The following is a 25,648-nucleotide window of genomic DNA, read 5'->3' as shown; positions in this document are numbered from 1 at the left end:
GTATCAGGACTAGTGTGGCCAGCAGGAGCAGGGCAGTGATTGTGCCCCTGTACTCGGCACTGGTGAGGCCCCACCTTGAATCCTGTGTTCAGCTTTGGGCCCCTCAGGACAAGAAGGACACTGAGGGGCTGGAGCGTGTCCAGAGAAGGGCAACGAAGCTGGTGAAGGGTCTGGAGAACAAGTCTGATGAGGAGCGGCTGAGGGAGCTGGTGGGGTTTAGCCTGGAGAAGAGGAGGCTGAGGGGAGACATTATTGCTCTCTGCAGCTGCCTGAAAGGAGGCTGTAGTGAGGTGGGTGCTGGCCTCTCCTCCCAGGTCACTAGTGATAGAATGAGAGGAAACAGCTTCAAGCTGCATCAGGGGAGGTTTAGGTTGGATATTAGGCAAAATGTCTTTCCTGAAAGAGTGGTCAGGCATTGGAACAGGCTTCCCAGAGAGGTGGGGGAGTCACCACCCCTGGAGGTATTTAAAGGGCGTGTAGACGTGGCACTTCAGGGCATGGTTTAGGAGGCCTGGGGGTGTTGGGTTGGCAGTTGGACTTAATGATTCTAGAGGTCTTTTCCAAGCTTAATGATTCTATAAGACTCCATTTCCTGGCAGGCAGCATGCTGGGCATGCAGGCTGGGAGCCCGGTGGCAGCAGGGCTGAGGTGATGGTCAGCTTCTGGCGGTGGCAGTTGGTCCTGTACACCCTGCAGTGGGTCAGGGATGGGGGGGGGCCTGGCAGTGCCTCTCCCCTGCACCCCTCCTCGCCAGAAGGGCACACAGGGCGGCCGGCCCAACACCACAGGGAGGGCACACCTCAACCTTCCCGCCCCTCAGGAGGCACCTTGACCCAGCCTTACTCTTTCTTGGATGTTCACTGTCCCACAGTAATGAAAGGCTTTGGCTCTGTCAAGGTGGGAGAGGGAGGACTAGCAGGCTGTGTACTTTGTTGGTTTCTTGTGATGTAGTTTAGCAATTGCTTACAGCAGTTGCCGTATGACATCACTGCCTGATACACTGATGTGTGCCATGCTCCCAGTACAGCAGACGTTGTTAGTAGGGAGTCACATTTTTGCCCATTAACTGTCTTTGGGTGTTAATAAGGCAAAAAGTGTATTCTCTAATGCTGACAGGGTTGCGCTTGAATTATTCTGGTTGTTTTTGTCTTACACCTTTGATGAGATCCTGGCAGATCTGAAGAGCATGAAAGCAGCTGAACATCAAAACTGCAGTTATCCCCAGCCAATATTTCTGCCAGTGTTTGTTTGCATTCTTTCAGAAGTCAATGTCCTACAGGGCTCATAACAAAAAGTTACTAAGTGTAGTTCTAAGTACCATTTGTTCCCGTGACTGTTAATTCTGTGGGTTTGCAATTACATTTTGCATTCTTCCCACTTTAATAGATAAGTCCTACATAGATAAAGACCTACATAGTTATATTAGGGAACTGACTGATCTATTCAACGAACTAACACTCATTAATATTTGAACAAAGCTAAATTCAAACCAAAAAAATTGGGGGTTCCCCTCTCAAGCTTTCAGGTTTCTTTAATGGTAAAGAACATTAGCAAAAGAACTGTATAAAACTTGGAAGCTAAACTTTGCATCTGTCCAGCAATTGTATTAGAGACCACCCGTAAATTCCAGGTACTGCGGGCATAAAGCAGGGAATCGAGACAAATATGAAACAGAATTTATTCAAACGAAAGACTTCATTTGATGTTGTCTTTGCTATTGAGCTGGTCAATGGGAAAATAGGAGCAAGAAATTTTAATCTGACTGTTACTGATTGAGGGGTGTACTTCAGAATGCTGCTCTTTAACACAAAATATGGGCAGAGACCCAAAGAACCTTCCTATCCAGAGCGCACCACCAACAGAGGTGCACGGAAGGGAGCAAGGCAGTTAAAGAAATTGAACTTACCTGTTTAGAAATGCCTTGGTTGAACTTGCCAGAAGGAACTGAGAGTCATGATCAGGGCAGGCGAAGACCTCGCTCTCCCGTGACTGGGGAAGAGGAACAAGGTACATTCACATTCCCCTGCTGGTATCCACCAGAGGGGGCCCGGCTCCCACAGTTCTTCCAACTCCTGCACCAGAAGGCCATCTGGCAGCTGAACAGTAGCAGCTTTTGACTTTTTTCCTCTTGCCTGCAGATATTTCCCATGATAAAGGGAACGCCGATTATTAAGATCCTGTGTGATGACTTAGCCCATAAGGTTTTCAATTTCTGTTTAAGTGTAGGAGAGATTAAATGGTCTTTGGTTCATATGTCCTCTCCTCGCCCAACTCAGTTGTTACACAGTCAATTGTATGTTCTCTGTCCTACATAGAGCTACAAACGCTGTGTTCTTCTCTAACTTGCTGTAAAACTGTGCCCCAGTGTATTAGACTTGGCATTGATAATCTTTGGGCTTGATTATTATAATGGAATGCATCTAGAAGTAAAACTTTTGGTTTGAAAAAGTTCAAGTTAATTCAAAATGGGCCTACTAAGTCTCCCAGGCTGTAATGTTTCTCCTTGCAGTTCAGTGTGATAGAAAGGGCAGATTATCACCACAGTGAAATTGAAAACTGAGTTTCAGTACTGTCTTGCTGTTTCAGTAGGCTCATTTTCTTCCTCTAGACAAGGAACCAACTGTACTATCAGCATGCCAAAAGCTGTCCTTATTTTCTCTCAGGCACTGGGATTCTGGTCATGCAAGCAAGTGTGGTCTCAACCACAGTTATTTACTTATGTAACAGAAATGTGGTTTAAATTAAACACAGAAAAGAGCTATGAGTAGTACATTTTTTTTTGTGTGTTTCTGTAGTGTTGTTTTTCCCCTACAGCAGTAATTGACAGATCTCTGTTCCGGTTCTTACAGATTACAAAACCATACCACTCAAAGGCCCTGACTTGCCTCCCAGACAGGAACCTGGACAGTCCCAAAGCAGGTAAGATTGAAATACATGGACACAAACACTCTTGTCTCTTCCACACAAGCATGCTTCTGGAAGTGTCTCTCTTATCACATATATGTTTTTATACACAATTAAGGTAATACCTGTTTGTGTCATGAGGTATGTACGTATGTGGGAAGACACATATCTATTCATGACTGCTAGATGCCTCTGTTTTTTAAGGTTAAATCCTTACATGCTGGATTTCAAAGATGCGTTAAGTGAATGCCGAACTGTCATTAGAACCTCTCAAAATCCTCCTGCAGTGGTATTGGAATCCTAAACTTGGCTATACTGTCCACTTTGTCTACTGACTGGTCACTCTTAATTTATATATCTCAGAATATGAATGTTATTAGCAAGCTTGTAAATAATTTTTATATATGCCAATGCTTGTCTGTTAGATGCAAGACCCCTTACATTGTGCAGTTGGGTACACCTAAGCTCTTGCCAGGGTTTGTGAATTCTACAGCTTCTCCATTCAAGATTTGCAACTAACTGTGGGTGAAAATGAGCAGCAGTCATTATAAGAAGGATGCCATTCACCAGGATGTTTTGTATGTGGCATTTTCCTGTTTGGTGGGCCATAGATTTATAGACGAGTAATGTATTACTGAAGTGGAGACTGTTGGCAGGAAACCAGAGATTTTAGCAATAATTAGAGGAAAGCTGAAGGTTTTGATATCTGCAGAGGGTCAGGAGATGATTTGGAGCATGTGTGGAAGCTCCAGCTAATGTGCATGTCCCTCAAGGAAAGCGGTTAACAAGGACCCCTACCAGAACTCATGAAAAGCAGAACCTTTAGATCTCAGGCTGAAAAGCCTTTCCTATTAAAGAGTTATCTTACTCATCACATTATATTTCAGCCTGTCCATACATTCAGGAATCTACATCATTACTGTTGAATTCATGTTTTCAAAACAAATGAGATGAGTCTTCAGCCAGGCTGTGTGCCCTTAGGGCTTATGACTTGCCTGCAGGAAGGGCTTGCTTACAAGTAAAGTACCTTGATCAAGTCACATTGCCACGTCTCCGACTCCTACTTAAAACCATATTTCTAATGACAAATTGCAAGACTAATATTCCTCGATGTAGTACATTGCTGTTTCAACGTGTTGTTCATGCTCCTTTACCAAATACAGGTGAACATCTAAAGCATCAGACCTATGTAGAGCCCCACATCAGGCAATGGGAACTAAAGGGAAACTAAAGTAGTAAGTTACAAAGCAGTTCAGCACTGCGTATTTATAATAAGGATCCATTCTACTTTGTATACATTAACAGTTGTCACGCAGTTATTACTTTTGCACCTCCATGAAAGTCCTCAGATTTGGGGAGAAGAATTAGCTTTTGTACAGTCTGAAGTTGCGGTTAAAAATAGAAATAGACTTTAATTTTCTCTCATGCTGCTGAAATTATTACATCCTCCAAAAAAGGTGCCAATCTAAATAGTGAGCCAAAATAAATGAATACTTTTTATAGCCAGAAGACAGGAGCTTGTAGGAACCACAAATATTTGCATGCACTTTCCCACCATGATGCAAGCAAGCTCTAGACCCTGATATTTACATCTTACCAAATATCGTTCTTCTGAGGATGCAAATTAACCAGTGCTTTGAAAGGAAAACATTAGAGATCCTTAAAAAGCCCCCAAAAGTGACAGCATAATTTAAAATTTCCTTGGCTGCCTTCCTAGCACCAGGAAAGCAAATTGGCATTTTCTACGTGCTTTTCTTCACAAAGGCATAACTGCAGCAAGAACCTTTATTATTTATTAAATTTTGGCATCTTCCAGTTTAGCGCTGGCATTCAGTTCTGAATACATCAAGTCAAGGCAAAGTGTTAGCTGTCTACAGTGGTGATTTCTTTCTCTTCAGATGTCTCCTCAGAGGTGGAAGATTTCTCTATACAGGCAAGGTACTTCACACCTAATATGTTCTCCAAGGTTATTGGCTCCATTTACATTCGGTGGACTTTGCATTATGTTTTCAGGCATCATTTTTAAAAAATATTTTGGTAATACCCCACGGACAATTTCAGTACCTGACTCGGGCATCAGCAAAGTGGTAACAATAGGTGTTTCACTCCATTCCCTCTCCCCTCACTGCTTTTTCCTGCCACTCCTAATAATTTCTTCAGTTAAATCTGTTATCTGACCTGGTTCATCTCACAGAAGAGTAGTGCAATTCTTTGAGTTGAGATGCTGTACCTGGTGATATCCAGGCTAAGCTAAGTTGCCTATACGAACTGTATGAGTGAGCTTGACTTCAAAGCATAAATAAACATGTGTCTGAAGTTTTTTCTGTATGCATACTGGTATGTACATTATGGTTGGATGATAACATTTGCCAGAATACAGATTAAAGTTGCTACATAGCTATATTCTGAAATTTTTATGGGTACAATTTCTAACACTAGAAGTTCTTGAAAATCTGCTTACACAGTTTTTAGTTTTGCAATTTTATTTTTCTATGCAACACCAGCAATGAGAATACTATAACAAAAAGCTTACAGTTTCAGACAAGCTTCCCGTGGGCAGGAACATTTTTGTCCATAATTCACCATGCAACTTACACCACTGTAGATGTAAGACCAAGAGATCAAGCTTCAAGCTTGTTAAAGGTATCAGGGAGCTATATTTTTGCTGAAATTGGTAGCATCTGGACCTTCTCCCATGGCTAGCTAGCCTCTTACTTTTATTCTGTGTTTTCCAACTCCCATACGTATAGTACTACCTACCAAATGTATAACTCATCACGAATCCGGGCAACTCCCAAACTATATCACTGTGAAATTCAACCAGCACGAAGTTCCCAGTGGAAGTAAAGTCTGCAACCTTCTCTGTCCCACAATAAGGGCCAACTGCAGGTGATGTAGGTCGGCTTCCATCGTGTATAAGCAAGTGGTCATAGATGCATTTGTCACTATCTTCCAGCTCAAAGGATAACATTTTGAGAGATATCTGAAGAAAATACAACCAAAGCACTTTGCTTCCAGGTTATACGCCTTTCTCTTACCCTTTGTATGTAGCAAGCACATATACTCTGAAATCCTTATGTGCAGGCACCTTTTTTTATTCTGTGTTTGCACCACATCCTGATCCCGTATTGTAATGTAAATTAGTAGCAAATTATTTGCTCAGTTCATCAGCATTTGGATTGGAAGGAGAAGCAAGGGACAAGATTGATCTTGTACACTCTAATTTCTCTTCTCTAGAGAAATATTAAGAAGAGCATCTGTGCAATATTTTAGTTTTCTAATGGGAACTCTTACCTGGGGGTTATTCTGAACAAAGCCTGATGGTACAAGCTAAATTCATATGAGTTCACATGCAGGTGTAAAGGTTTTCGCTTGCTGAACACCTCAGATACCAAGATCCAGCACAAGTTCTTAAACTGGATTTTTGTGTTCAGATTTTTACTCTGAGAATGCCAGCTCAAAAAGTGACATTACAGCTGTTATTCTCCAAGGCAAGAGAAAAAAGATTCAGTTGAAGAACACTGATGAAACCCACAAGTGAGTTCATCTGTGCCTTACCTTGTATCCTACTGGAGAACTGATGACCCAGAAGCATGCTTGGTTTTTGGGGTATTTATTGGGATAGTTTGGAGAGGTGATGACTCCATTTGAGTCTGTGAAAGTATCTCCACAATTCACTGAAGAGTAAAGGAGAAAAACAGAGACGGGCATATTAACAAGAGTATTTTGGCAGAAGTGAGCTTGCTTACTGTATTCTTTCTTCAAGCCAAGAAAAAATGTGCTACCATGAAAATCTACTGCTGAAATATTTTCTTTCCTTGCTTAGTATTTGTAACAGCAGCTGTACTGAAGGAACTAAAAACATTGCTCCTAATTAACATTTGGAGGACAGGAAAGACCTGCATCTAAAGCTATATCTGTCTTTACAATTGAGTGTTACCATATTGGCATAGCATTCTAATGGTACTAATGTACTGTACTTTCAGAATAGAATTAGCTCAAGTATTCAAGATTGCATTATCAAGCTAGATCTAATGCTATCTAGAAATTACTCCATGAAAACTAATGCAAAAAGAGTAAAAATGACACGTTTCTAAGACCTCCTCAATTCATGCTTTAGAAAACTCAGCATTTTGAGTTGAAATCAGGCAATAACAAGTTATTTGGGCTACTGCCTTCTAACTGGAAGCATGTTGCAGCACAACAGAATTTTATCCAGCAGTCCGTAATGCATTTGTATGTTTGTAAAAGACACCCCTCAAGCGACTACAGTAAGCTCTGTGTTTCATGTAACATAACAGAAGCCTTTAATTCAGAAAGCGTAAGTTACCCAAGGTTAGTATCTCCCCTGTTGTGTAAAAAGACACAAAACCTTGAATAACATATTGCCTAGATACTGGCTTAACAAGAAATCTCAACAAATGAGATGTAGAGTTCTGCAGTCTTTGTGCTCTTTGGCTGCACTGCTCCTATTACTGTCGTTGCATTATTTTTAAAGAAATTGTTCTAAAGGTGTGAAGAAGCCTAGAAGAGGCTCTCGGAAGAATGCGAGTGGGTTCTCAGGATTACTAACATGAGACCCATGCAACATTCCATCTTCTGTTTCCTGCTAACCTTCAGCCCCATCATTGCCTAGCCTTCCTGCATTAGCAAGTGCTATGGAAGTGTAAAGAATAACACAGGAAAAACCTACGCTGGAGTACATGTTCAAAATTTTCACTTCTTCCATACAAATACTATTAATGCTGTTCTCCAAGCTGTGCAAAGGAGTGATCATACCCCTGTTGTAGGAGGCTTTGAATCCTGTGGCTGTAATGCTCTCATCACTTGCAAACTCTACCAGCATTGTTGATCCAGATGCCACTAAGGAGGGCAGTGGCCCCTTCCCACAGTATCTGTCCAGCAAGATGGGGGAATTCTTGCTGTTTCCGCTGTAAATTTTTATATAGTCGGAAGTACAGTCTGAGGAGGTTTGGAGATCAAAAGTCTCAAACTGCAGGAAAATCTTGAGAAACAAGAAAACAGACATTGTGTTTAATGCTATACACAGGGAAAGATTCAAACCATCTAATTGTTATGAAGTGAACTAAGATTTCATATTCATTTTACTATCCGTGTATCACTGAAATTTTACTCTCTGTATAAAAAGAGCATAAAATTTCACCTAGCTACCCTGTTACTGAGCCCAGTGATTGATGTTTGACTATTGCTTGCCTTTGAAAAGTCATCCAATCTTGACTGGATAAAAATCAAGTCAAATAATGCATGTGATAGTCTTAATAAGTCTTATGAAAATTGTTGAGAACAGTCTTTTCATTCACTGTGTAACAAAATAAATGTCTTGGTCCATGAAAATTACTCCCAGAGGGTAGTCATAATAATGAAATAATGCTGTGTAGCCTTGACACTGTGGTTTAAACCTTTTTTTCCTAATAAAATTACCTTACTTCGACGGATGCGGATCAACCACAGGCAGTTGCTATTGTTCGGGTATGGGGATGGATAATTGACAGAGGAGAATGAGCCTTTGGATTTAGGCAACACAGAGCTACAGCAGTCTGAAGGGAAGAACCAACAACAGTGTTGAAGATAATGAAAACTGCACAAAAATCTTCCAGAAACACCTAACAAGTCTCTCCAACCATTTGCATCAAGTCAAGCTTGTAAAAAAGAAATTAACTATAATGCTTACAATTGCGGTGATGTTGCTAGTCTAAAAGTTATTCAAAACCTGCAAGTGAAATAAAGCTACTTATCTGCTTCAGCTACTGATGTTTTCTTTAAAGACACTAGGGCTTCACTCACATAGTTTAGTTTACTAAAAAAGGCCTGGATCTCTCATGAACTTCCTTAGCCTCAATCACAGAAGTAGTTTCAATGACATCTGAACGTCAGTTCCCATCAGCAAATGTGTGTGTATTCCTAAGTGTATGCAAAAATCAAGCTTGAAAACTAGATTCTGTCAAAGCAAAGCAGGGTAGTCACTGTGGGAAAACAATAACAGAGAGCACTGAAGTCAAGCTACAGACCTAGTGAGTGGTATACAAACTCTGTTCTGATCTCATCTGTCTTTCGTGTTTCCACATGTAGTCTTCATTTATTGCACTGTGTGTAGCTCCCCAGATTACCAAATATGAATATATGACATCTGAACGTATAATTTTATGATATTTTCCTCTTTCTCCCTACTTTCCCTGAGACAACCAGACTTTTTGTCCTCTTTTTTTTTAGTCCATGAGTTTTTCTCTTTTTTAATTTAGCCCTTTTCTTCAAAAACATACAGATCTAATTATGAAATGACACAATAATGGTACTGAAATGTGATTCATTCCCAGCCCCACTATCAAGACTAAATATTATTAAATACTTGTTATCGCTATATTTGAGACCATGACAGATATTTAAATTGTAAACTTGTGTTATCTGAAGTTAAGAATTTGGGAGGAACCACTCTCAGCAATGATTTCTCTACCTATCCAACTGAAGGAATGCTGATTCCCACTAATTACTGATATTTATTTAATTAAATTCTAACACAACTCAGAGCAGAATTTGGTTCACTAATATTTAGGCCATTTTAATGTTTCTTGCTGTTTTGGTGGAAACTAATTGAGTTAACATCTCAGAAGTCAAATACCATATAAATCAATCAGCCTATGTACTGGGAGTTGAGGCAAAAACTGTGTATTGCAGGAGCACACCTGGTGTTTTACCTGTATTTTGCACATCTTAACTGAAGAGTTCCTGCTACAGAAGAATGCTAAATATTTCTAGACCTTAAGATACCACAGTGATGAGTTAAGAAATGGATGGGGCAAGGAAGTAGGTAACTCTACAAAAAGCCCAGGGAATTCCCCTCAAAGAGATGTTCTGATCAGCCTAAATGGCACCCATATTTATAGCCCTGCAGTCATTTTCTAATTGAAAGAAATCACAAACCTGCTGGCACTACTGATGCACATGACTCTCAGCTATAATTAATCATGGCTAAGGATAGCTTACATGCTTTGCAACCTTCAGAGCTTTCCTGAAATAAGAAGTTGACAGAGGTAGCAACCGTGATTTTTCTGATGGCTTTTGCTTATGTGAAAAAGCAGGGACTAGGTGAGAATAACTCAGAATGACAGTGAATTACTGAAAGTAAATTGTCCTTTCCAAGAAGGCAGCAGCTTGGCACAGGGACAGGTCTGTTGCCACACACATACCAGCCCTCTTGTAGGGTGAGGGAGATATGTGTTGAAAGGACTGTGGGCTGAGTTTCTTTGGGGAATGTCTGACAATGTCTACAGACCTCAGTTGTATAAGGATTCACATGCCTTCTATATACAGCACTTACTGCACTTGTAAAGCTTGTTGATTTTAGCTACATCCAAGTTACTCAGCCCTTCTCTCTGCCCAATGGGTATAGAGGGGTCAGGAACTGGTACAATAGTTGGTTTCCCTGGAGTGCTGGCGAAATCATACCTGTAGAAACAAGGAAACCACATTTCTAGACCACTTCTCTTAAACAGTAAAGTTCTCTAACTGCATAATCATATTCATAGAATCGTAGAATCGTTAAGGTTGGAAAAGACCCTTAAGATCATCGAGTCCAACCGCTAACCTATCACTGCCAAGTCCACCACTAAACCACATCCTCAAGCACCACATATACCCTTCTTTTAAATACCTCCAGGGATGGAGACTCCACCACCTCCCTGGGCAGCCTGTTCCAGTGTTTGACAACCCTTTCAGTGAAGACGTTTTTCCTAATATCCGTCCTAAACCTCCTCCGGCACAGCTTGAGGCCATTTCCTCTCATCCTATCGGTTGTCACCAGGGAGAAGAGACCGACCCCCACCTCACTACAGCCTCCTTTCAGGTAGTTGCAGAGAGCGATAATGTCTCCCCTCAGCCTCCTCTTCTCCAGGCTAAACAACCCCAGCTCCCTCAGCCACTCCTCATCAGACTTGTTCTCCAGACCCTTCACCAGCTTCATTGCCCTTCTCTGGACACGCTCCAGCCCCTCAGTGTCCTTCTTGTCCTGAGGGGCCCAAAGCTGAACACAGGATTCAAGGTGGGGCCTCACCAGTGCCAAGTACAGGGGCACAATCACTGCCCTGCTCCTGCTGGCCACACTATTCCTGATACAAGCCAGGATGCTGTTGGCCTTCTTGGCCACCTGGGCACTGCTGGCTCATGTTCAGCTGGCTGTCAAACACCCCCAGATCCTTTTCCTCCAGGCAGCTCTCCAGCCACTCCTGCCCAAGCCTGTAGTGTTGCAAGGGGTTATTGTGACCCAAGTGCAGGACCTGGCACTTGGCCTTGTTGAATCTCATACCATTGGCTCCAGCCCATCGATCCAGCCTGTCCAGGTCCCTCTATAGGGCCTTCCTGCCCTCCAGCAGATCGACACTTCTGCCCAACTTGGTGTCCTCTGCAAACTTACTGAGGGTGCCCTCGATCCCCTCATCCAGATCATCAGTGAAGATATTGAACAGGACTGGCCCCAACACTGAGCCCTGGGGAACACCACTCGTGACCGGCCGCCAACTGGATGTGACTCCATTCACCACCACTCTCTGGGCTCGGCCGTCCAGCCAGTGTTTAACCCAGCCCAGAGTGCACTTGTCCAAGCCGTGAGCAGCCAGCTTCTCCAGGAGAAAGCTGTGGCAGACAGTGTCAAAGGCCTTACTAAAGTCCAAGCAGACAATGTCCACAGCCTTCCCCTCATCCACTAAGCGGGTCACCTTATCATAGAAGGAGACCAGGTTAGTGAGGCAGGACATCTCTTTCATAAACCCATGCTGGCTGAGCCCAATCCCCTGGTTGTCTCACACATGCCGCGTAATGGCATTCAAGATGATCTGTTCCATGACCTTTCCCGGCACCGAGGTCAGGCTGACAGGCCCGTAGTTCCCCGGATCCTCCTTCCAAGGTTCTTGTAGAGGGGCGTCACATTTGCTAGCTTCCAGTCATCTGGGACCTCCCTGGTTGACCAGGACTGCTGGTAAATGATGGAGAGTGGCTTGGCGAGCTCCTCTGCCAGCTCCCTCAGTGTCCTTGGGTGGATCCCATTCGGCCCCATGGACTTGTGAACATCCAGGTGAAGGAGCAGGTCGGTGACCGCCACCTCTTCAGCAGCTGGGACTTCATTCTGCATAGTAGCTCCATCTCCCAGCACAGGGGCCTGACAACCCCGAGGATGACCAGTCTGACTATTAAAGACTGAGGCAAAGAAAGCACTAAGTACCTCAGCCTTCTCCTCATCTTTCGTGGCAAGGTTACCTTCCGCATCCAACAAAGGAGGGAGGTTCTCGCTGGCCCTCCTTTTGTCACTGATATATTTATAAAAACATTTTTTGTTATCTTTAATGGTGGCGGCCAGTTTAAGTTCCAGCTGGGCCTTTGCCTTCCTAATCTTTTCCCTGCATAACCTCACAACACCCTTGTAGTCCTCCAGAGTCACCTGCCCCTTCTTCCAAAGGCAGTAAGCTCTCCTTTTTTTCTTGAGTCCCAGCCAAAGCTCCCTATTCAGCCAAGTCGGTCTTCTCCCCCGCCTGCTCGACTTACAGCCCATGGGGACGGCCTGGTCCTGCGCCTTTGAGACTTCCTTCTTTAATAACATCCAGCCTTCCTGGACTCCTTTGCCCTTCAGGACTGCCTCCCAAGGGACTCTGTTAACCAGACTCCTTAACGATCCAAAGTCTGCCCTTCTGAAGTTCAGGGTAGCCATTTTGCTGACCCTCTTCCTCACTTCTCCCAGAATCAAGAACTCTGTCGTGTCATGGTCGCTGAGCCCTCGACAGCCTCCGACCACCACCTCACCCACCAGGCCGTCTCTGTTCGTAAACAGCAGGTCCAGCGGGGCACCTCCCCTGGTTGGGTCGCTCACCAGCTGCATCAGGAAGTTCTCTCCCACACACTCCAGGAACCTCCGAGACTGCTTTCTCTCTGCTGTGATGTATTTCCAGCAGAGATATGGCAAGTTGAAGTCTCCCATGAGAACTAGGGCTAGAGATTGTGAGACTTCAGCCAACTGCTTGTAGAGTACTTCGTCTGTCTCCTCACCCTGGCTGGGGGGTCTATAACAGACTCCCACCAGGATGTCTGCCTTACTGGCCTTCCCCCTGATCCTTACCCATAAGCACTCAACCTTATCATTACCGTCGTTGAGTTCCAGACAGCCAAAACACTCTCTAACATACAAGGCTACCCCTCCACCTCTCCTTCCTTGCCTGTCCCTTCTAAAGAGCTTGTAGCCATCCATTGCAGTGCTCCAGTTGTGCGAGACGTCCCACCATGTTTCCGTGATGGCGACCACATCATAGTTTCCCTGGCACGCAATGGCTTCCAGCTCCTCCTGTTTATTGGCCATGCTGCGTGCATTGGTATAAATGCACTTCAGTTGAGCTATTGATCTCTTCTCCAACACAGGCATGCCACCCCCAGGTTCACTCCTAGCAAGCCTGGTTTTATCCTCTTCCCCCTTCGTTATCTAGTTTCAAGACCTCTCAATGAGGCCAGCTAACTCCTGAGCCAGAATCCTTTCCCCCCTTTGCAACAGGTGAACCCCATCTGTCTCCATCAGGCCTGGGGCCATGTAAACTGCCCCATGATCAAAAAACCCAAAATTCTACCGCTGGCACCAGCCTCTGAGCCACGTGTTAATGAGGTGGGACTTCCTGTTCCTTTCCATATGTCTCCCGGCTACTGATGGGATGGAGGAAAACACTACCTCTACCTGTACCACATGCATAGAATTTCAATGGAAAAGGGCAAGAAGCTTCTCAGGGACCAGTTAGTCTTCCCTGAAGAGGACCAGTATGGTGTGCAGCAGGTGAAAGCATGAGAGCACAAAACGAAAAAGTGGCACTGTTCTGAGTGAAGACATCTTTCGCCAATGTCCTGGCAAAATTACCTGAATCCCACCTTCATTGTTCCAGAGGCAGAGGCACAGGAGTAGTTCTGTATCAGTTACTAATTATTTATTTGCTATATGCAATTTCCTGCCTCCTACTAGACAAGTTTTATTTCACAGTTTTGTTCAGAAGTTGTTGCTTGCTAGTGGAAATAAAGGAGAAGGTACATGATATGATCTTGTACATTATGGACTAAAATGCAACCTTAGACAGTGTTCCCAGATGAATATGAAGCAGCACACAACATCTTAATGGTATAAAAAAAAATTCCATCTTCTCTCTGCACGTAAATATTGTTGTCTCTGATCAGCTGTTACTACATTAAAAAAATAATTCAGACTTCAGAACTGGTTTAGATCAGTGACTCAGTAGAGTTAGACTTTGGACCATAGCCACGTCAAAGGCCTCTAGCAAGAGACAGGAGTACAGTGAAAGAAAACATCCTAATTTTTTCTTCTATCCATATCAACTCTGCTTTCCCGGAATCCTGCTGACAAACGAAGTGTGCTCACCCTTAATTATGCCCATTCACTGAATTTTAAGTGAACAGCAAAAGTAATATCCTGCACAGGTCAATCCCTTCTTCCTAACCTGAGCAGAAGATCTGAAAGCTGTTTTCTCCTTTGAAAAGACATCTCAGAAAACAACTTACGCGCCATAGTGCATCACAGAAGAGTAGTCATAGGGAAGGCCCAGATTTTTGGAATTCACTTTTGCAAAGTTTCCTTGTTCCCCTGTAAGGTAGGAAAGCAACATTTCAGTCAGAACAATTTTTGCTGCTCTAATAGTACACTGTCTGCTGTCATAATCCTAAGAGTAACTTAGGATACAAATACTTCTTTTCATGAAATCTTGGATCTATCAAAACCACCAGAGCCTTTTGAAGCTCATGGGAACTCATTTTCACTCAGTCTAGTAGGTTTCAGAATATAAACCTAATCAAACAAGTAAAAGTTTTGATATAATCAATGAATCCATTCCACTCTTCAAGTAAAAGTATTCACATGTCCATTTTCATTCGGGTGTCTCCAAATACATTTCAGTGCATTATCTTGAACATTATAAGCATTCAGCCTATGTCCCCAAAGCTGCATCCATACCTTGAAAGGGAAATTTGGCTGGCCAGCTAGATCAAAAATTCAGAGGTATGTGTAGGTGACCACCAACCTGTCTTGCTGAATCCTTTCACCAAAGGATTATAAGACCATAGAAGAAAGGGATACAGTTTGCTTGTTACTTGCACCAAAGGACATGTTATCAGCCCTGTTCTGGCTTTTTCTCTGGTCAAACCTATCAGCAGGGACTATAGTGAAGTGATATGACTCGCATGAAGCAAGGGCACTCAGGAAGATCAGCTAGAAACATTATGTCTGAATATAGCTGCTGAGCATCTCATCACTTTTCAACTGTTTAGCCCTAGAAAGCCCATATGAGGTAAGAAAGCATTACACGATACAGAGCCCAGAGACACAGACTGGAATTCATGTCATCTAGCTTTAGTTAGGCACTGAAGCTATTCATCAAGGTTCCCAGGACAGACAGAGGAGAGGGAGAGACACAGATGGAGGGAGTTTCATCTGAAGGCACCTATTTCTCTCCATTGACTGGAGAGCATGAGGACGAATTGCACACTGGGTCTTTTGTCCATGGTAAGACAGGCAAGTAAGCAATGTCAGAGCAGGGAGCTGAGTGCAGTCAGCCTGGCCTTGAGGCTAATGCCCTAACCACGGAGCACTCCTTTCCAGTTCAACATCTGTACCTTCAAAACTAGTGGTTTGTAAACCACAAACCATCTGGACAAGAGTTCAGCATTGGACGCTTGTCAGAAAAATCTCTGGAGTCTGCACAACTTGGCTGGCAGGCTTGCAATCAGAGCCAGTCTATTCCAGTAATGTCCTTCAGCACTGGTCTAGGGCTAGGAAATGCAAAGAGAAGCTTCAAAATAATGAATTTTAGAAAGTTTGGGGATAAACCTGACTTTGGAGTTTTTCATAGCTCAAAAACTCAGTTAAGGCTCAAACTGGTTCTCAACAGCATTGGCTTTCCTGACTCTGCTAGGTTTTTATCTCAGTTCCTCTTATCTGCTCTGCTGACTTGAGAAAGAATTATCAGCAAGTGCACAGCTTCTTTTGAGGGGATGAACAGAGAACACAGTTCAAATGCAGTGAAACATTTAAGCATATGACTACTGTTTGGCACATAAGTGCTTTGCTGAATTGGTTTGCTAAAAAGAAAAAGTCACAGCAGCCTGGCTGGACAGAGGCACTGCCAGAAAACTAGTATCTGCCTCATCACATGCCAGAGAGATTTGGCTGTCTAGACCTGCACACATATGGGGACTTAACCCATCTTTTCCACTCTTAAAAAAAAAAATCTACCTCTGTCAGAATCTAAGTGTAATGACTCAGAAGAGCTGAAAAGGAAGCTTTGGCTGGAGACTCTGAATACAGTTTTTTTTCCCCAAAAGTTTGGGAAAAACAAGCTGAGTTTCAAGTAGCTAAGTGGACAGCAACTGATCAGGCTGCATTTTGTCAAAACAAAGAAGTAGGATGGCTTCCAAGGTAAATTTCTGGGTAAAAACAAAACCCAGCAAACATCCACAGTACTGCAGCCCTGACAAGAGAAAATCAGCTTGTGTCGGAGAGCTGGGAAGCTGCAAAAGGTCTTGAGGTCTGGTTCTGCACCACTGAGGTTGGGGGAGCTCTGCCATCATGCCTGTTAACAGCAGCGTGTTTTTACAGGAGGTGTACGCTAAAAATCCTCATGAACATATCTGTGTTTCTTAATTTCATTTTCCCTATGTACCTTTGCGTTTTTTCCCTACACTGCTTGCATTGGACACACTTTGCATTCTAACTCCCTTGTCGTGCCAAGCTTCTCAGCCTCCACTCTTGGTGAATGCTGTTAATACACTGAAGATATACCCCATCTCCTTTTGCACAGCCTTGTCTTCTTCACTGCATCCCCCTCTTTTATCCTTTCATGATACTGTGCCTGAGTCGGAGCTTGGTTACATCTGTATCTTTTAGGAATGATGACATCTGAACCTGTGGACTTCCCCCTGCAAAACTAGTGTAAGATTTTATGTTTGTCTAGTATCTTTGGTTTCATGTTCTGGCTTCATGTTTTCAATTTCTCCTTCCTATCACGTCCTTTGCTAGCATTTCAAATATGGCACACCCTTGTACAATGGCAAACAATTCATAGCAAAATTGCACCTTAACTCTACAGCTGAAACCTCAATAAAGAACAGCACAAATGGAATGTACTTAGGCTATCATGGGAATAGCTGAAAAAGTTTGGAGAACAGTGTGTTAGGAATTTACAATAAAAACAATCAGGTTCCATCTGGAGAAAAAGATATATTTTCAGCTGTGCATGATATTGAAGAGTTGAATATCTTATTTGTTGAAGACACTTACTAGAATTTGGTATTCAGTTGTCCCACCTAATTTACTATTATTTTCTCTAATGAACAAAGTACACTCTTATCTTTTTACAATTGTTGTGGATTGTCTAGCTCTCATAGCTGTCAGACAAATGATTCCTTGCATCCTTTCTTCCCCTACTTTCCTTCTACATACCACTTTCTCACTTTCCCTGGAACCTCCTTCCATTCTCTCTACCCTCCCCTTCCCAGAGCCTGGAGCTCTCTATATGCTCCCGTGTTCCCGCACACAGATCAAGGGCACATGCCCAAATGATTCATATCACAGAATCACAGAATGGCAGGGGTTGGAAGGGACCTCTGGAGATCATCTTGTCCAACCCCCCTGCTTGAGCAGGGACACCCAGAGCAGGGGGCACAGGAACACATCCAGGCGGGTTTTGAATGTCTCTAGGGAAGGGACTCCACAGCCTCCCTGGGCAGCCTGTGCCCCTGCTCTGTCACCCTCACAGGAAAGAAGTTTTTTCTCATGCTTAGCTGGAACTTCCTGTGTTTCAGTTTGTACCCATTGCCCCTTGTCCTGTCATTGGGCACTACTGAAAAGAGCCTAGTCCCATCGTCCTGACACCCACCCTTTAGATATTTATAGGTATTGATGAAATCCCCCTCAGCCTTCTCTTCTCCAGGCTGAACAAACCCAAGCCTTTCAGCCTTTCCTCCTAAGGCAGATGCTCCAGTCCCTCAATCATCTTGGTAGCTCTGCGCTGGACTTGATCAAGGAGTTCCACACCCTTCTTAAACTGGGGGGCCCAAAACTGGACACAATACTCCAAATGCAGTCTCACTAGGGCAGAGTGGAGGGGGAGGATAACCTCTCTCGACCTGCTGGCCACGCTCCTTTTAATGCACCCCAGGATACCGTTGGACTTCTTGGCCACAAGGGCACATTGGTGGCTCATGGTCAGCTTGCTGCCCACCAGCACTCCAACGTCCTTCTCAACAGAGCCACTTTCCAGTAGTTCAGCCCCCAGCCTGTGCTGGTGCATGGGGTTGTTCCTCCCCAGGTGCAGGACCGTGCACTTGCTCTTGTTGATTCTCATCAGGTTCCCCTCGGCCCAGCTCTCCAGCCTGCCCAGGTCTCGTTGGATAGCAACACAGCCTTCCAGCATATCAGCCACTCCTCCCAGCTTGGTATCACCAGCCAACTTGCTGAGGTTACGCTCTATCCCATCATCCAGGTCATCAATGAATATATTGAACAGGGCTGGGCCCAGCACAGACCCCTGGGGAACAGCACTAGTTACTGGCCTCCATCCAGACTCTGCCCCGTTGATCACGTCCCTCCGAGTTCTGTTGTTGAGCCAGTTCTCTATCCCTCACACTGTCCACTCCTCCAACCCACACTTCCTTAGCTTGTCCATGAGGATGCTATGGGAGACAGAGTCAAATGCCTTGCTGAAGTCGAGATAGACAACATCCACTGCTCTCCCTTTGTCAACCCAGCCAGTCACACCATCGTAGAAGGCTATCAGGTTGGCCAAGCATGATCTTCCCTTGGTGAATCCATGCTGACTACTACTGCCTCTACATGCCTAGAGATGACATCCAGGATGAACTGCTCCATCACCTTTCCAAGGATGGAGGTGAGGCTGACTGGCCTATAGCTTCCCTGGTCCTCCTTCTTGCCCTTTTTGAAGTTTGGAGTGACATTTGCTTTCCTCCAGTCCTCAGGCACCTCTCCTGTCCTCCATGACCTCTCCTCCACAACCCTTCTTGCTGAGAGTGGCTCAGCAAAACATCTGCCAGCTCCCTCAGCACTCGTGGGTGCATCCCATCAGGGCCCATGGATTTGCAAGGGTCCAGGTGATCTCTGACGCAATCCTTCTCATCTGACGGTAAGTCTTCCTTTCTCCAGATTTTTTCTCTCTCTTCTGGGGGCTGAGATGCCTGAGGGCCAGCCGTAGCAGTAAAGACCAAAGCAAAGGTGGCATTCAGTAACTCTGCCTTCTCTGCATTCTGCGTTCTTTTCCCTAAATAACATTCACTTGTTTTCCCCCTACAGCTTCACCAGTCCTGATTGTTCCCCATTGCTCCTTCTTTTCATGGCAGTGTATAGTATTCTCTCCTCAAGGAAGAAATAATCGCAGTCTTTCGTGCCGGGTCCCAGAATTTTGCCCAGCCTAGTGGTTGTATGTGTTTCCATTCTCTCCACATTGAGTCCCTTGTTCATCTAAATTTTAGGCTATGTGCATTTCATTCACTGCCTACCTGCTGCCTTCCCTATTTCCATGGTTTTCCCCCTGACAGAGTTGCTGTGCAATTCCCCACCATGATCTCTGAATATCATGTTTCTCCCCACCTCAGCTATAAGTCTCAGAGTCTTCCCTCCTGGCCAAGACTTTCCTACAACATTTTGCATTCCTGATGAACTTGGTATTTTGGATATAAGGCGAGTCTGGGCTCAAGATTGCAATAAAAATAAGAACACAGAGTTACTTTAAGGCTGCATCTGTCTTGGAGGACCACACTAACGTTGATGTAGCCACAGAAATTCCCCTAGTACAAACACTGAACAAGAATTTCCATCGTGCTGAATGTGCTGCTGCTGCAATTCAGCCAGCATTAATCATGATTCTTATTTGCATTGCTCTTCACAGAAGAAACATTCTCCTTTATCTGAAAGTATATGTTTTCTCTTAAGATTTAGCAGACATACCTGCCACAATGTGTTCCCACATAATCTTGACAAACCTGTCCCGATCACTCCGTGCCTGTTCGTGGATGAAACCCAGTGCGTGGTTGATTTCATGCTGAATCGCTCCTTTATCCATGCAACCATTTTTCACCAGGCCTACTGCTTGACGTCCTCCAATTTTTCCAAAGTAAGACCAGCAGCTAAGAATAGGTGATCAATAACCAAAATGATCACATTCAGCAAATACAAAGAAATAGATGTACTGATTATGCCACCAAGGGCCTCCAGATGTGCAGCCACAGAAGGGGACATGCAAATGGTCACTGGCATGAGATATCTAGGCTTCCAAAAGCTGCCAAACTACATAGAGGGAGAAATAAAGCCTTCATGACGTGGCAAATTTTAAAACAGTAAAATGGCTACATCAAACTAAGATGAAGAAGTTTAAGTAGTTAAGCAAAGAACCTGAAACAATTATACTTCTTCAAATTTTTACAACAATGACAGAAGATATCTCATTTTGAATTATACCCCATTATCTTTAAGTCCACACACACGTTTATTCCTTCAGCCCACTAACTGATGTAACTACCAGTATATCTGAAGAAAAATGAAAAATTGCACCTGCTCTCTGAATCTTGATTCCTAGGATAAAAAAGGGCAATTATTTAAATCCAGATCAAAACAGTAAAGAAGCTGAAAGACCTTTTGAGTGCTTCCACTCCCAGGAGACAGGAATCTTACCTCTGCCCACGTTCAACATACACATAGTCTGTTTCTGTAGTGCGATTTACAAACTGCACGCAAGTCAGCGTGGAGATCTCTTGCAGAGCATCGGCAATCCAAGTCCTCTCTGTCACTGCTAGAAAAAGAAAAGGGCCAGGGGAAATATTCCTTGGTTAATCAAAACTAAGGCGCATTGATGGGGTGCATTCCTTTAAAACTTCACAGCACTCATTAGCTTTTTATCATACAAGTACAATTAAAAAAGGGCACAAAATCTTCAGAGATCTTCAAGTTGACTGGGCTTTCAAGGGGAGATGTAAAAATTATAGCTGGCCCTTATGCATATTCCATAGGACACAGCTGTTGGGAAGCAAGACTGGCATTGTTTCTTCCATTGGATAGAACAGAAAAAATGAAACAGTTTCAGATATGAATAATTGGATTAAAGTACCCCATACGAGCCACCTGACTGTAGCTAAGCACCAAAACCCTATTTTGTTTATCAGGGATAACAAATATCTGCCATCCCCTTGGGATCACTTGAGACAGCCAGCATTCAGAAGCTCTGAAGATCACAGTGTTTCTATTCAGGTACCAAACAAAGATTGGAGTGTTTATCTACTTCTGAAGATTTTGGCCTAATTTGGCTTCCTTAGTTATGAATCATCTACAACTGATTTGTATCTCAATTTCCTCATCTTTAAAGTTTGGAGGGAGGGAGGTAGATGGAATAACCCTCACATAACCACAAGAGGTCACGCTGCAGTTCTGGAAGCACATGGGCGGGAGGAGCAGCCTCAGTAACGCAAAGACTGGGCTTTCCTCAGGTCAAATGATAACACATATTCCCATTCGCCAGGAAGAGGAATCAGGAACAGGCTGTATTTCACTTCCATTCCATTTTCTCTCAAGGTAAGATCTTTTAAGAGGGGTCTGTATGGAAGCCTCAGACCAGAGAAACGTCAGCAGGAGAGAGATGGAAGATCTGCACAGCCCATATGAAGTGTTCTGGAACAAAATTTTTTAGATTAAGTCATTGGTCTTGCAGCCTTTTGCACAGGACAGAGCTGTTGACTGAGGAGAGGGAAATGATAAGGGAAAAAAAATCTCCTAGGATTTTTTCCTCCATTTTTGCCTCTACAGGATTTATAGTGCGGGAATATTTCTATGAGAGATTTGAAAGAAAATTATAGTGTTCAAAAAAGTACTCCTAGTGGGAATTTTGACAAAAATACATTCATAATGTGAACAAATTCTATTTCTTCTTCTGTACTTGCTAAATATCAAAGTGCATTTTAGCTAGCAGGAAGGAGCTAATATTTGTAATTAAAATTAATTAGCTGGTATTTATATAAAACTACCGCCCAGGTGTCCTGGTTTCACCTGGGATAGAGTTAAATTTCTTTGTAGTAGCTAGTATCGGGCTACATTTTGGATTTTTGCTGGAAACAGCGGTGAAAATGCGGGGGGTGTTTTGGCTGTTGCTAAGTCGCGCTTACACTGGTCAAGGACTTTTTCAGCTCCCCGTGCTCTGCCGGGGGCACAAGGAGCTGGGAGGGGACACAGCCAGGACAGCTGACCCCAGCTGACCCACGGGATATCCCGTACCATATGATGTCATGCTCAGTATATAAAGCTGGGGAAGAAGGAGGAAGGGGGGACGTTTGAAGTGACGGCGTTTGTCTTTCCAAGTCACTGTTAGGCGTGATGGAGCCCTGCTCTCCTGGGGATGGCTGAGCGCCTGCCTGCCCGTGGGAAGGGGTGAATGAATTCCTTGGTTTGCTTTGCTTCTGTGTGCAGCTTTTGCTTTACCTGTTAAACTGTCTTTATCTCAACCCATGAGTTGCCTCACTTTTCTGATTCTCTCCCCCGTCCCACCAGGGGGGAGTGAGCGAGTGGCTGCGTGGGGCTGGGTGGCTGACTGGGGCTAAACCACCACACCAAGTAACCCCATATTTTAGTGTCTGTAACTGAAATGTTTGGAGTATCATCCAAACTATCAAACAGATCAGCAAGAGAGACGTAAATAAATTCTCATTTAGACAAAGATGGCTTTTGCTGCATGCCACAGAAACATAAAATAACAGACAGTATAGGGACTGGAAGATCAATGCTAACTTTACAGCATCCATTTGCATACACTCACAGAAATCAGAAGAGATGTTAACTGGAACCTTGACTAGTCCATCTTGTGACTTGGGCCATAAACAACTCTCACAGTTAATTGCACTGCGTCGTCCTCTTCTCAAGACTATGTCTCCTTCATACACAGCTATTTCACTACCTGGCAGATGAAGACAATAAAGAACATACATAGCACTGACAAGGTGAATAGATGTGCAAAAGGTAGATGAGAGGTATACACTAACCAAGCTTTTGTACCTTTGAAAATTTCTTTCACTAAATTTAATTTCCTAATAATGAGAAAAAGGATTAGTAAATTAAGATTGAATGAAACTAGCATTCACAATATGCTAAGACTGGTTAGGTCTGCCTTGCTTCCTGGATAGAAAAGATTAATATTAATATAGAAGTCATAGTGCAGTGGTAATCAAAGTTATGACTAAATACATTTTAGCTTAAGTAGCTTTGGGAGTCTTCAGAGTGGAAGGCTAAGTATTATAAGTCATTGTTCTCTTCATTAGAGCTTGTGGAATTAAAGAAAAATCATAACTGACCTCTGTAAAAATGGGATGAATCATAGAAAAGAAATTACTGTTTTTACCATGCATATTGACCGCATGCAAACTATTCATTTCCAGGTTAACTGTTAATGTGACATAAGACATTGTGGCATACTCCTCAGTCCTGACTCCAAAATACTTGGAATACATTTCTCCTAGACAAGAGCTATCGGTTATTATGCCAAAAATGTACAATAGTCTTGGGTACAGCAGGCAGGGGAGTGCCTTATATGACAGAGGAAAGAAATCAAAGTGAAAAGTATTCTGATTTGCCGAGGCTACATATGGAAAAGAACATTCCACATAGCAATGGCTCAATAGGTCTTCTTAATTTCTTTATCATGACAGCATAAATAATCACACTGAATGCAACTTTAAAACACATCTGAATTCTGTGAATTGTTTTCCACGATGCTGGAAAATATTTTCAAAGAGAAAAATATAGCAAATAATGAGAACAAGGTATAGAGAAGCAGCCCCACCAAAATCTACAGTTATTTATATAACGATTACAATCAACTCACCTAAGTCATTGTTTCTTGTAACTTTCTGGAAAAGAAAAAGCGTATCTTTTAATACACACTTATCTCCATGGCAGAAAACTTCTATCATGTAAAATCACAGCAGTAAAAGTTTGCAACTAATTTTAAGATAGTCAGAGCAACTCAGCAGCAGCAATGTAAATTCTAAACATCTGAGACACACCTGGACAGGCTTACTTAGTGCAAAGCTATAGAGAAATGCTAAATGAGTTGGCAGAAGAAGGTACTTCATCGTCAAGCTTCTGAGATGATCTGCTCTGCAGCTTAGTTCTCAAAGCTGTGGTTAGTTTACTTGGGGCAAGTTTTATGGGAAAGCTGTGCTGTTGCTAACAAGTGCAACAAAATTAGATAACAAGAAGTATTTTCACAAAACAAAGAAGCTGCAGGACCTCTCAAGAGAATTTCCAGGCTCTCATTTCTTATTTATCTTCAGAAAACAGAGGAAGTGGAGCAATAGGAAAGAAAATCCAGCAACCTTAAAGTGACTCATCTTTAATTCTCAGAAGAACCCATGAGCTGCTGCAGGTCTCCTCGCTACTGACCTGCAGGATATCTGGTAGCTGTCTGTTTACAGCAAAACTCAATGTCAAGGAACTCTTTGATCCATCCACACTTTACTTGTCCTAGAAACTCCTCAGCTTGCTGCCAGGAGCCACCCTGTCCTGCAAAGCCCATCTGTCAGCCTGTCCACTCTGTGCGCAGCTCTCAGCCAGGCATTGCTGGCCGGGAGCACTGGAAATCTGTTGGAGCCAAAGATGAATCTGATTGTTGGTTGAAATTGTTTTCCTAATACCATATCTTGCAATATAATAATCACTGGCAGTGATTGTGTGTCCTTCTGGAGCCTACAAATAAATAAAACCACCAGTCCCAGAGTTTTGGCTTCCCACCTTCTGGGAAGCCCTCTTTCCTTTGGTGTCTGTGAATAGAAACAAGCCTAGAAAGGCAGGCTGAATCCTAGAAACCCCACACTGTAAGAGTAAGCCACACAATGGGAATGTTCATGTTGAAGCCACATGAACACCACCATAGGCAGGCAGATGTTGCTTTCTCCTCCCAGCTGCAGCCCCTGCACAGATACCTAGGTGTTGTAGAAAATCCTAGGGAATTGCTGCATCAGATCTTTAAGAAACGAGTAAGAAAACCTTTGGAATTGCCTGCAAAGGCAAAATTCAGAGCAATCTATGTGGTTCACAGCAGATCAAGATGGCAGAGGGTGCCTCTCCAGATAAATGCGTGGGCTGGTCCTTTGTTTTTAAGGAGTACTTTGCTAGGAAAATTTTAGCTGATGTATGTAAAGCTTTGCTACTAATATTTTCGTTTTACCTTACTAATAGTTTGTTCCTAAACTTTCTAAAATATTCCACATTTCTATGACTTTCACAATTCATCTACAGTTACAATTTACTTGTAGATTATACTGCAATAAGAAGGCATAGACATAAAGGACCCCTTTTGCTTTGGACGGTAAGGGGATGAAGTTCTGAAGTCCTCATTAGTTCATTACACCGATAACCAGAGGTCCTACTGCACAGTTCTGAGCAACCTGTTCAAGATCAGGTTCAAAAGAGAGACAGAGGGAGTCACAGGAGCACATCACAAAATGACAGGGGAGAGAGCAGAACTTATTAGACAGAAAAAGCAAGAGAATAAGACCAGATCACTGTGCAGAGCCTGGCGCTGGGTCACCCCAGGAGTACAGCAAGGAGGGACTGCAGGGCCTTCTGAAGTTGTGCCATGGAGATTTGCATATCCATTCTGTGGAAGGCTGTAATACCTTACTGACTCCAGTTGCAGACCACAGACCA

The 25,648-nt window shown here is 43.4% G+C and overlaps 1 protein-coding gene across 1 annotated transcript; it reads right to left on the bottom strand.

The window, feature by feature from the left end:
* Nucleotides 1-4,286: 4,286 nt before the first annotated feature.
* LOC142062719 (embryonic protein UVS.2-like) lies at nt 4,287-24,121 on the bottom strand. Its single transcript, XM_075105574.1, has 11 exons — nt 24,004-24,121; nt 23,823-23,847; nt 22,761-22,898; nt 20,633-20,750; nt 19,910-20,088; nt 14,458-14,539; nt 10,241-10,368; nt 8,347-8,462; nt 7,684-7,909; nt 6,463-6,581; nt 4,287-5,887 (listed from the first exon to the last, which is right to left on the bottom strand). Exons 1-11 carry the CDS (start codon nt 24,070-24,072, stop codon nt 5,657-5,659), a joined length of 1,431 nt encoding a protein of 476 aa, XP_074961675.1. The 5' UTR covers nt 24,073-24,121; the 3' UTR covers nt 4,287-5,656.
* Nucleotides 24,122-25,648: the final 1,527 nt, after the last annotated feature.

This window comes from Phalacrocorax aristotelis, chromosome 10, assembly GCF_949628215.1.
Source record: "Phalacrocorax aristotelis chromosome 10, bGulAri2.1, whole genome shotgun sequence".
Taxonomy (NCBI): Eukaryota; Metazoa; Chordata; class Aves; order Suliformes; family Phalacrocoracidae; genus Phalacrocorax; species Phalacrocorax aristotelis.
This window is presented reverse-complemented; position numbering and strand designations above follow the sequence as displayed.